Genomic DNA, 12,087 nt, shown 5'->3' with positions numbered 1-12,087 from the left:
GACATGGCCTCAGGATGTCAGAGCATAACCTTCATGGGTTTAGGGTTAGGGTGACAAACTCTTTTTTTGCCTATTAGGCAACTTGACAGCTGCCTCTGTCGTTACCTTGGGCTCGCTGTCGATTGCAGAGATGGCTGAACAGCCTTCGCTTGGACGCCAGCTGCCACAGCACCTCGAGGTGTCAGCATTCCCAGCTTGCTCTCTACCCCCGTGGAGGGCGAGCGCTTACCTGTCAAGGAGTATCCCCATGGGCGGGTTAGGGTTAAAACATGCTTTACAAATGATGAATCGAGTATTTACTCATACTTAACTAATGTTATGTAGCATGCAGTTATTATGAAGCGTTACCAAACTGGTTTATTGATTGGCTGACATGTTTCCTCTTCCTGCTGACATGTTTCCTCTTCCTGCTGACATGTTTCCTCTTCCTGCACACTGGGTGGGAGTTCGGCAGACAAGCAGTGTTGCTGAACATTCAGCACTTCATTTTCTTTCTTCAGTGTTCTTTTTTGTGTCTTTCCATCTCCCCCTTCAGATGTGGAGATGAGATCATGGAGATCGACGGCACCGTGGTTCACAACATGCTGCTGAATGATGTCTACTCGGTGCTGAGCCGGTGCACAGAAGGTCCGGTCCAGGTCATCATCAGTCGACACCCCGACCCCAACGTACGCAGCGCCGCTACCTTCACCTGAACATGCTCATGTGGCTTCAGAGATAGCACTTTACAATAAGTACACACTATTTGACATTAGTAAAGCATGAATAAAAACACTGAATTCATCATCCATAAATAATTATTCCAACATGAACTCTAACTCATTCATGAACACAGTTATAAATGTTTCATTCTTGATTAGTAAGCTTGGTTTTCATACTTTTTAAATGATGGATTCCTATTTGTAAATGGAGTATTCAGGACTTATACATGAGTAATAAGATCATTTGTTAAGTATTAGTAAATGATAAAAACAATGCAACTCATGATGAATTCAGGTTGTTGGTAGTTACATCATCAAGTCCTTAATAACTGGTTTGAAATATTTATTACTTAATTTAAAAATGGGGAATACATCTTTGTAATATTTGAAAACCAAATCATGACACACATAATATTCAAGCTTATTAATCAAAAGTAAAATATTTATAACTGTTTATGAATTGCATACAAATGAGTTACTAATGAGTGCTAATGTTGGAACAATGCTTTGTAAATGATGCATTAGGTGTTTACTCATGCTTAATAATGCTAAATAGTGTGTAGTTATTATAAAGTGCTACCTATCATTCTATATTTGCTCATTGTTCCTGATCCGATGTGACGTCCTGGGACAGGACCTAAAGCCCTTCAAGGCAAATATTGTATTTGTGATTTTGGGCTATACAAAATAAACTGAATTAAATTGAAAATAAAAACCAACAATGTTGGTCAAAGCAACTGGTTACTACTTCAAATGAAAAACAACGTCACTCAAAGAGAAATAAATATATTGTATCCAGCAGATTAATTCATATTGAGTATTTTAGTCAAAATGAACCACAATGTGTTTCCTTGTCCGTGAGAGCAAATGAAAGCAAGAAACAGTAGAAACCCCAAATACAAGGATGAACCTGCAAGATATGTCTCATTCAAATGTTTTTAATGGCTCAAGCAGCAACACATTTCCTCACCCTGACTTATTGATCACAGGTATCAGAGCAGCAACTGAACGACGCTATCGCTCAGGCAGTGGAAAACAGCAAACTACGAAAGGACAAGAGCCAGTGGAGCATTGATGGTGAAATATGGATTTATATGTCGTTATTCATTTGCACATAGGATGCTGGTCTGGTTGTCACCGACGCCTCTGCATTAGATTCTAGCTTCACTGACCAATAACAGCGCATGCTAATGGTCACGCGGGCCCATAATGCTAGCAACAGCTAGCTGGCCGTTAGCGTGTTGTTTAACGCACTACTCTAGCAGAGAGAAACATCTCTTCTGATCTTCTCTCCCAGCGCTGCGTAGACCAGAGTCCTGCTCTCACAGCCGGTCCAGATGTGAACGCTGTCTCGAGAGGAGTTTCTGTCAGCCGACGGCTGGACGAGCACAGAAGGCCATGACCCGATCCTGCAGCGACCACAACCGCTGCCTCGCCACACACATCCCTCACAACACACACCACAACGCTTCAGCCCGCGTCCACAGCCTCGACACACCCAAGGTAACGAACACGCGCAGGTTGTATGAAGAGGGATCGGATGAGCGTCACGTCATGTAGTGTCCTATTTTGAATAGAGTGTTTCTCATGGTCTCCTGTGCCGTTCTTGTTGTGTAGTCTATGAGAGAGACGTGGTCTGACAACAGACTGTCGGTGCCCGTGTATCCTGATGAAGACTATCACCTCCCGTACAACCCTGCTGCTGCCGCCCGGTCCAGTCAGCAGGTCCTGTCCTCGCGGGGCTGCAAGGTGACCCAGCCCAATACATTACATTACATTACACACTGTTACACACAGTTTGGGACAGATCAGTACAGGCACATATCTGAATGGCTTGTCGAGTGGAAGTTTCAACGATAGGAATATCTTATCACTAGTAGGCTACTCGAGTTGGACTCGCCATCACAGCAGCTCTCACGTGTTGCTGGACGGCTATGGGCAAAAGAGATGTTCAGTGAGGAAACCCCACCTTTTGGTGTAAGTTATGTCGCATATCAATCAAATTCCAAATGAGTGGTCTTTTCAGTCAATATACAAATCCATTAACATTGGTCCTGAAAATTCAAAGAGTCATCATCCCATTTAAGTCGCCTTTCTATCATTATATTATGCCAAAGTGTCAGAAACAATAATAACACCCACAACTTCATCTCGTCCCTCTCGCAGCCAGGAGGCTAATGTCTGAGCTAATGTTTAAGCTAGTGGGTATGTCTAAGCTGCTAAACGCTCCTCTTGGCGGTGGGAGGCAACAGTGCAACTTGTATTTGTGTTTTAATCCAATCCAATAAACAAACTGAAAGCAAAAGTCACTGAGACCTCGAAGGATTTATTGTGAAGCAGTGCTACTGTTCGATAGATGTCTCAATGGATTTCTCTGTAGCACAACACATCCGTCACATATCACTTAGATATATCATATAACATATCACTATGTCAAGAAAGTTACTTCGTTACATTCTTTTGATAATGTTACAGCGTAATGTAACAGCAGTGTGTCTGTAGTCCAGCTGCAGGGTGCGTGCTGCCTGCTGGCCTCAAGGCGTGACCAGTGATGGCGTGACCAATGAGGGCGTGACCAGTGAGGCCGTGACCAGTGAGGAAGCGTCTCATGGAGCTAATGGAGACTCCAGAGGCTCCAGTCGAGGATCCCCGGGGACAGATGGAGGACTGGAGTCGTCACCACGCACCAGCTGCCAGGTACACACTTGAAATACAGCTGCTCTGCCCTTTTGCTCTTTTGCCTGTGGTAATATGATAAAACACAGACATCTGCCTTGTTTTATCCATTTTGCTTACTAGCAACTTGCTGTTGCATTGCTACACTTCGTTGCCGTCAGCAGGCATTACAACATGAACACAACCTTCAGTCAAAGTTAAGAAAAGAAAAAGAGAAATGAAACTTCCACCCCTATCCAGCAGAGTATTTTGGACCTTCAGTGCCGTCAGATGTTTCATGAATATGCGCAGGACGGCATGCTGCGTCATTAACGGACAATGTACTTCACTTGATTATTAAAACAACACGATGCAGCGCAGTTTGCACAACACGGAAACCACTTTTATTCTCGTTCCACATTCACTAGAAAGTTTCCTCTCCTCACGTTTTTCCCTTTATAATAAAAGCCCCAAAACACATCAGAAAACTGCTTCCTATGAAGCTGTTCAAACACGCAATATAATAACTAGTTATGACACGACATGTCAAAACAATCCAACAAAACTACGGCACTCAAGCAGCAGCAGCGCTGCAGCAGCACCAATACTCCTTGCGCCACAGTGCCTCTCACATAGCTAGCCTAGCCTAGCTGCACCACGGAGGCAGCTAGCCTAGCCTAGCTGCACCGCGGAGGCAGCTAGCCTAGCCTAGCTGCAACGTGGAGGCAGCTAGCCTAGCTTCCCTGTGGAGGCAGCTAGCCTAGCTGCACCGTGAAGGCAGTTAGCCTAGCTGCACTGTGGAGGCAATCAACGCTGGGTGACAAATGGGGTAAAAAGCAGCAACACAAAAAGCAGCAAAAGCAGTTGACTCACCCGATGTTCACTTCTTGAGGACAAAGTCCATCCATCTCTTTGTTAATTCTATTGATCATGTTTCCATCAATGTACTAATCCTGTGTGATGTAATCCTGTAACTAAACGAGTGATGTGTAACACTGCTCTCCCTCCACTGCTGCAGTTCTTCAGCAGGATGTACAAGGCCGTGAGAAAGATCCTGAGGTTGCTCTTCAGGAATGTATGTTGATGATGTGGCTTCCAGTGTTTTGCTCGTGAATGCATGACTACCTTTGACTTTTATAATTTAATGTCAACATGGTATCAGAGTTTAAAATGGCTGTTGCTCACTGGCCCTACTCTAATGAAGATGCATCAGTTACTGTGTAAACATCTGTAAAACGTATAATTACTCACATTCCTTGTGGAAAGCATCCCAGTGGACGCTTCATAACTGCTCATGGTTGTACAGCCCTGTCAGCAAGAACATTGGGCCTCCCAGTGAGAGCCTACGAGGGTTTGAATGGTGATTTCTGGATGGTAGAAGGCCTGGAGCTTACCGTCTACATCGTTCCTCCTTCATGCCATTCGATAAACGTTTCACCTTCATGGGTGTAGACCAACTGACCAGCATGCTGGTGCGGACGTTGTGAACGTGCACACACACTTCTGGCAGGACGAGTGTGTGTGCATCGCCGTGTGCAACTGGCTTTGAAAACTCAGGTGTTAGACTGTACCACGGCGGCCATCTTGTGTTCCAGTTGTCCTTTTCATGCATGTGTGTGTGTGTGTTTGTGTGCGCATGTCAGCATGTACACAGTGCATGTGATGCTCCTGTCAGGTTCTAGGCTGAGCTCTGCCGTGTTGAAGTTCACATGTTAAAGTTCACGTGTTCAAGTTCACATGTTAAAGTTCACGTGTTCAAGTTCACATGTTAAAGTTCACATGTTAAAGTTCACATGTTGGTTCACATGTTAAAGTTCACATGTTAAAGTTCACATGTTGGTTCACATGTTAAAGTTCACATGTTAAAGTTCCCATGTTGAAGTTCCCATGTTGAAGTTCCCATGTTGAAGTTCCCATGTTAAAGTTCCCGTGTTAAAGTTCACGTGTTAATGGTCACGTGTTAATGGTCACGTGTTGAAGTTCACGTGTTGAAGTTCACGTGTTGAAGTTCACGTGTTGGTTAACGTGTTGAAGTTCACGTGTTAAAGTTCACATGTTAAAGTTCACATGTTAAAGTTCACATGTTAAAGTTCACATGTTGGTTCACATGTTAAAGTTCACATGTTAAAGTTCACATGTTGGTTCACATGTTAAAGTTCACATGTTAAAGTTCACATGTTAAAGTTCACATGTTAAAGTTCACATGTTAAAGTTCACATGTTAAAGTTCACATGTTAAAGTTCACATGTTAAAGTTTACATGTTAAAGTTCCCATGTTGGTTCACATGTTAAAGTTTACATGTTAAAGTTCACATGTTAAAGTTCACGTGCCCCTGAGTTCAACACTTAACCCCTCGCTGTTCCCCATCAATCAGTAAAAGTGCAGTTTAATGTGCTTGATCAATAACAGATAATAATGAATAATGATAACAAAAGAGAAATAAGAATATGAGTCGTAAAAGTCTCATAAGAGTTTAGACACTGAAGCAGTATGAACAGTGGAGATGAGACGCATCAATGGAGCAACTCTACTGGAGGAAGAGCCCACACACCTTCACCAAACCCCCCAGTCTCATTGGACCTCCCCAAAAAGCTCAGATTCGACCGCCGGCTGATTGCATCACGCTTGTTTCTCTCTTTCTGTTGCTCACTCAATCAGAAGCTGTGGACGCAGCAGCAGTTATGAGGATGAGAGTCTGAGCGGAAGCAGGTTGCTGCACCGCTCTGTGGTTGAGATGAGAGAAGCTGTCGTGACACAATACTTCCTGTTTGTGTAGCAGGAAGGAGAACGATTAAGAGAAGAGTCAGAGGGGATCCAGGAAGATTTCACTCATCCTGTATCCTGCACCAACGACAGACTCCACACAGGTAGGAGATGAGTACTACTGTCTCACCTGAATAACCCGGTAGGTTGAGTCAGCTGATCGTGGAGCTGTGCTTATCAGTATTTCAAAAGAAAGCAACTGAGGTTCCACTTCCTGTTTGAGGCAGAGTTTGTACGTATCAGTAAATATAATTAAACCCGACGAGCAGCCCGTCACAAAGCATCGTACGTGGCAGCAATGTTGACCGTCACTTGCTTGGGTTGGACTAGAACGGGCTAACACATGGCTCCTGGTCTTGGATTGTTTTACTTTCATGATAACCTGTTTTATTACAATTTGTTGTTAAATAGTTTGAAATGAATGTATTTGAATGTGTGAACTAACAAACAGAGGCCTGGATGATGATAGATTCAACTATCATAGTTCAGTGTGAATGCACAGCAATATCCATTTCTAAATGTGAGAAATGAACGTGTTGGAACACAAACTGACCTCTCGTGATGTTCTCCTCTGGCCTGCGTTGCGTGGACAGGTGATTCATCAGCTGTGCTCTGCTCACAGCGGAGGAGAGGCGCTCTGAAGAGGCAGAATCGTCTCGACCAACACGCCCAAGAACAGCTTCAGGATCCTTGGGTTCGCCTTTCAGACAGCTCCCCCGAAGAGCTGACCGAGACCAACCGCCGCCACCGCGCTTCAGGAAGAACGCTGCCAGTCAACGTCCACCGCCGGCCCGCCATGAGCGACGAAGAGAACGTGTCCGAGCTCAATGGCTCAGCCACTGATGGGACATCAGGTCCTGCTGAAAACACCTTGGAAACTCCTCCAGGAGAAAAGTTGGGGCCCCCGGTGGCCCCCAAGCCTGTCTGGTTTCGCAAGAGTCTAAGGAAAATTCGGGATGAGCAAGACCAGAAGATGCAAGCGAAAGCCGCAGAGCAGAGGTCGGCCGTGGGCTTTAACAGAAGCTTCGGTGTCAGATCCACCTCTTCTGCAGCTAACCTGTCAATCAAACAAAAGATACACTCGTTTGAGACGTTTTCCAGTCCAGAGGTTCCAGATCAGGGGTGTACCAGGAGGCCTGTGGCCCCTGCCAACTCTCTTCCTCTGGAGACGGAGTCCAAGAGGCGCCCTGCCTCACATGGAGCTCATGGGAACGGCAAACATGAAACCCCAGAAGAGAACCAGGCAAACCAGTCTGCATCTGTTCGGGAGACAAACACCCTTGTTTCTGCTACACACTCTGCGCTCACCTCATCCTCTTCTGAAGAGTGTAGTCAAACACCAGCCAAGTCTTTTGATGATCAACCTCCTATTCAATCCCACACAGATCTCCCACTTTCTGACACCTCTAGCACTGATCTGGACTCAGGGACACGAGATTCTGAGCTAGAAAGAGTGGATCTTAGCGGGTCCACAGAGTGCAAAGTCCTACCCGCTCTGACATCGATGAGACCTCAAAACGTTCAGGGGCAAAGTCCTCCAGAGGGGGCCGAAGAAGATGGAGCGCAGCGCCGAGGAAAGAGCGCTGCTCCATCCACAGACGGGGACGCTTTGGACGGAGAGGGTTTAGGGAAGATCATCGCCTTCAGTAACCAGGTGAGGAATGAGAGGAACTATGTGACACTATTTAAAAGGGAAATCTCAAGTTATTTAAGTTATTTTAATGTAGTTTTTTGTATACTATACTTTCCAGGAATATGGCGACACTGTCATAACAAAGTCTAATGGTTGAAAATGTATGCCATCAAAGAGTTGCATTCTCTCTCCTGGCCACCAGGGGGCGACTCCTCTGGTTGTATAGAAGTCTATGCTTCATGCGTTAAAGCTGCATTCTCTCTCCTGGCCACCAGGGAGCGACTCCTCTGGTTGTATAGAAGTCTATGCTTCATGCGTTAAAGCTGCATTCTCTCTCCTGGCCACCAGGGAGCGACTCCTCTGGTTGTATAGAAGTCTATACTTCATGTGTTAAAGCTGCATTCTCTCTCCTGACCACCAGGGGGCGACTCCTCTAGTTGTATAGAAGTCTATGCTTCATGCGTTAAAGCTGCATTCTCTCTCCTGGCCACCAGGGAGCGACTCCTCTGGTTGTATAGAAGTCTATGCTTCATGCGTTAAAGCTGCATTCTCTCTCCTGATCACCAGAGGGCGACTCCTCTGGTTGTATAGAAGTCTATGCTTCATGCGTTAAAGCTGCATTCTCTCTCCTGACCACCAGGGTCACTTCTGGTTGCAAAAACAAGATGGCGACAGCTAAAATGCCAAACTCAACACTTTATACCCGTAGTACTTAAATAGTTGTCGTCACAGCGATTACATCCATTTCTTTTACTTCTATTTTATGGTCTTAATCTAGTTTTGAGTCTGGGAGTTGTCTGTTTTATTTTTCAAACTTGAACCCTTTCATACCGTTTTAATTGTATCTTACTCCAGTCTAAGTGTTGTTTTGTGTTCCAGGTTTCACGAGCGCTGATGCGCTCTCTACCCACGTACCCCAGCCATGAAAGCCCTCGCTCCCCAGACCTGCAGGACTGCTCTGCTGTGGACGGCTCTGAGCCTCTGTGCAGCCCCGACAGAGGCTTCTCTGTCAGGTGAGACTAACACTGAGAGGCTGAACGTAACATGTCGTGCTTCATCATTGTAACAAGGACTCACCACCAGAAAGCATACAGGGCTCTTCTGTATTCATCAGGAAGTGGTTCAAGTTGCAAAAAACTAAAAGACTTCCTGTTTTACACGAGGAGCAGTGACACAGTTTTGAATAGAGAGAAGATATGTTAAATACAGTTCAGTTACACACTGCTAGCATGACAAATGCTCAGAGGTGTGACTTTACACCTTCATCTCTGCCGTGTTTTCATCATTTAAACACAGCTTGGCCACACTGAGGGACTGTACCATTGAGCGAGGGGAGGGGGGGAGTCCTGACGAGGCAGCAGTCACGTCTTGTGCTCACTCTGTCATCTCAGCCATCCCCTCACAGGAAGTACAAAGGATGATCCAGGAAGTCAAGGGTCTGGACGAAGAGACACTGAAGGTAACACCCCCCACACAACTCATTAACATACTATATACATCATCATCATGGCACACACAGCACATGTTATATTTTGAGATATTTTTGAAGAGGACCCACCCAGAGATTATAACAATAAATAAACAATATATATGTACATATGTTTGCTTTTATTTGTCGGTATGAATTACTTGTTGTTTCCAACAACTGGTGAAAATTTCAATAGAACCTTTATAAATATATTTTCTGAGAGAAATGGTGACGTGTTGAATACTTATTTCACCCGCCGGGTACAAATCTACACATGCAGGTCTGAACTATGTAACAGACATGCACTGTGCGTCTTGTTCCATAGCAGCTGGAGGACATCCATGTTGTGATCCTACACAAAGAGGAGGGAGCTGGTCTGGGCTTCAGCATCGCTGGAGGGTCTGACCTGGAGAGCAAAGCTCCCACAGTAAGCTCTGCTCATTACTTCAGACGGCACCAACGGACACACAATGCAATTCATGTGCAAGTCATCCAGGCGGTGGGAGGCCTTTCAAACTTTCAGGGACTAACCGTAGTAGTCGATCAGTGCTGCACAAGAACCATGTAGGGGCTCATAGGGGCAAAACATGAGACTCTACAACTCAAGGGTTGTTTTGTTTAGTTGTTACATATGCCTAACACACAGGGTGAGAGGGAGTTACACAGGGTGAGAGGGAGAGAGACACAGGGTGAGAGGGAGAGACACAGGGTGAGAGGGAGAGAGACACAGGGTGAGAGGGAGAGAGACACAGGGTGAGAGGGAGAGACACAGGATGAGAGAGGAGACACACAGGGTGAGAGGGAGTTACACAGGGTGAGAGGGAGAGAGACACAGGGTGAGAGGGAGAGACACAGGATGAGAGAGAGACACAGGGTGAGAAGGAGAGACACAGGGTGAGAAGGAGAGACACAGGGTGAGAGAGACACAGGGTGAGAGAGAGACGCAGTGTGAGAGAGAGAGACAGGGTGAGAGGGAGAGACACAGGGTGAGAGAGAGACACACGGTGAGTGAGAGAGACACACGGTGAGTGAGAGAGACACACGGTGAGAGAGAGAGACGCACAGGGTGAGAGGGAGTCACACAGGGTGAGAGAGAGACACACACACAGGGTGAGAGAGAGAGACACCCACAGGGTGAGAGAGAGACACACACACAGGGTGAGAGAGAGACACACACACAGGGTGAGAGGGAGTCACACAGGGTGAGAGGGAGAGACACAGGGTGAGAGAGAGACACACAGGGTGAGAGGGAGTCACACAGGGTGAGAGACACACAGGGTGAGAGGGAGTCACACAGGGTGAGAGACACACAGGGTGAGAGGGAGTCACACAGGGTGAGAGAGAGACACACACACAGGGTGAGAGGGAGTCACACAGGGTGAGAGGGAGTCACACAGGGTGAGAGACACACAGGGTGAGAGAGAGACACACACACAGGGTGAGAGAGAGACACACACACAGGGTGAGAGGGAGTCACACAGGGTGAGAGAGAGACACACAGGGTGAGAGGGAGTCACACAGGGTGAGAGAGACACACACAGGGTGAGAGGGAGTCACACAGGGTGAGAGAGACACACACAGGGTGAGAGGGAGTCACACAGGGTGAGAGAGAGACACACAGGGTGAGAGGGAGTCACACAGGGTGAGAGAGAGACACACAGGGTGAGAGGGAGTCACACAGGGTGAGAGAGAGACACACACACAGTGTGAGAGAGAGACACACAGGGTGAGAGGGAGTCACACAGGGTGAAAGCTGGGTGCTCACCTGATGCTCACCTGGTGGTCACCTGATGCTCACCTGACGGTCACCTGATGCTCACCTGGTGCTCACCTGATGCTCACCTGATGCTCACCTGACGGTCACCTGATGCTCACCTGGTGGTCAGGCTCCACCCTGTAGGCGGGAGCCTGACCACCAGAGATGGTCCAATGAGGGTGGTGTAATCCGTGAACTTGAAATTAACTGGTGACTGGAGGTGAGCAGGTAGAAGAGAGCACCTTTCTGCCCTCCGTGTGAAACGCTGCTCGTCTTCCTCCAGGTCCACAAAGTGTTCCCCAGCGGCCTGGCAGCTCAGGAGGGCACCATCGAGAGAGAAGATGAGGTGCTGTCTATAAACGGTCAATCACTGCGTGGCGTCACACACGCTGACGCCACCGCGGCTCTGCGCCACGCCCGCTGTCTGAAGCAGGCGGTGGTGGTGGTCTGCAAGAGAGCAGATGAGGCAGGAAGAGAGGGGTCCGACCCTGCAGGTGAGTCTGAAGCCAAGCCCGTCCTGGGCTTCCTGGAGGCCGGACAAGGTTCCACACTGAAGCGCACGGATTAACGTCTGGACATGAAAGGTGTGTTTTGTGCTGCAGTGGAGGAGCAGGGAGCACCGCTGAGTGTGGAGCTGGAGAAAGGAGCTGCAGGAGTTGGCTTTACTCTGGAGGGAGGGAAGGGATCAATCCATGGAGACAGACCTTTACTCATCAACCGGGTCTTTAAAGGTACACTGACCTCTATTCACAATAAACTCATTCAAACATAACCAGCGCTACAAAGCCATCTGTTGGTTTAAAAAGTCTGTTTCCTGAAGGCGACAGAAAGGTACTGTACCAATGCATGTGATCTCATGGAGTCCTGCTTCAGACTAGTACCAGTTTAGAGCTCTAGATCAGTAGAAGCAACGACACAGCTGTAAACTACTGAAATGAATGTCACAGTCTTATCCTTTGCCCTCTTTGTCTGAAGAAACATGTTTACAGAAGCTCTGAAAGTCAAATGAGGAAACAGGATTCTGGTGATTTATTTTCTGTCGGGTCTAATTTGTTGAGGTGGAAGTTTCCCTCAAGGCATATTACTGCAGGTGAAAATACATTTCTATCT

The 12,087-nt window shown here is 46.9% G+C and overlaps 1 protein-coding gene across 7 annotated transcripts in view; it reads left to right on the top strand.

The window, feature by feature from the left end:
- Positions 1-12,087, top strand: part of il16 (interleukin 16) — a 30,714-nt gene that overhangs the window by 17,205 nt on the left and 1,422 nt on the right. For 4 of the 7 annotated variants that reach the window (XM_068601542.1, XM_068601549.1, XM_068601547.1 and 1 more), the window contains 13 exons: positions 536-668; positions 1,691-1,778; positions 1,999-2,204; positions 2,319-2,450; positions 3,204-3,398; positions 4,375-4,431; positions 6,137-6,224; positions 6,714-7,774; positions 8,633-8,766; positions 9,050-9,212; positions 9,547-9,648; positions 11,261-11,471; positions 11,580-11,708. In XM_068601542.1, the coding sequence (XP_068457643.1) occupies positions 536-668; positions 1,691-1,778; positions 1,999-2,204; positions 2,319-2,450; positions 3,204-3,398; positions 4,375-4,431; positions 6,137-6,224; positions 6,714-7,774; positions 8,633-8,766; positions 9,050-9,212; positions 9,547-9,648; positions 11,261-11,471; positions 11,580-11,708 (2,699 nt within the window). Of the gene's footprint in view, positions 1-535; positions 669-1,690; positions 1,779-1,998; positions 2,205-2,318; positions 2,451-3,203; positions 3,399-4,374; positions 4,432-6,133; positions 6,225-6,713; positions 7,775-8,632; positions 8,767-9,049; positions 9,213-9,546; positions 9,649-11,260; positions 11,472-11,579; positions 11,709-12,087 lie in introns of all 7 variants that reach the window. The other 3 variants (XM_068601544.1, XM_068601546.1, XM_068601545.1) reach the window with 3 other exon arrangements.

Source organism: Clinocottus analis, unplaced genomic scaffold (genome assembly GCF_023055335.1).
Source record: "Clinocottus analis isolate CAN_PGR_092001 unplaced genomic scaffold, fCliAna1.0.p SCAF_51, whole genome shotgun sequence".
Classification (NCBI taxonomy): Eukaryota; Metazoa; Chordata; class Actinopteri; order Perciformes; family Cottidae; genus Clinocottus; species Clinocottus analis.
Note: the sequence above shows the minus strand (reverse complement) of the source record. Positions and strands in the feature narration are given on the sequence as shown.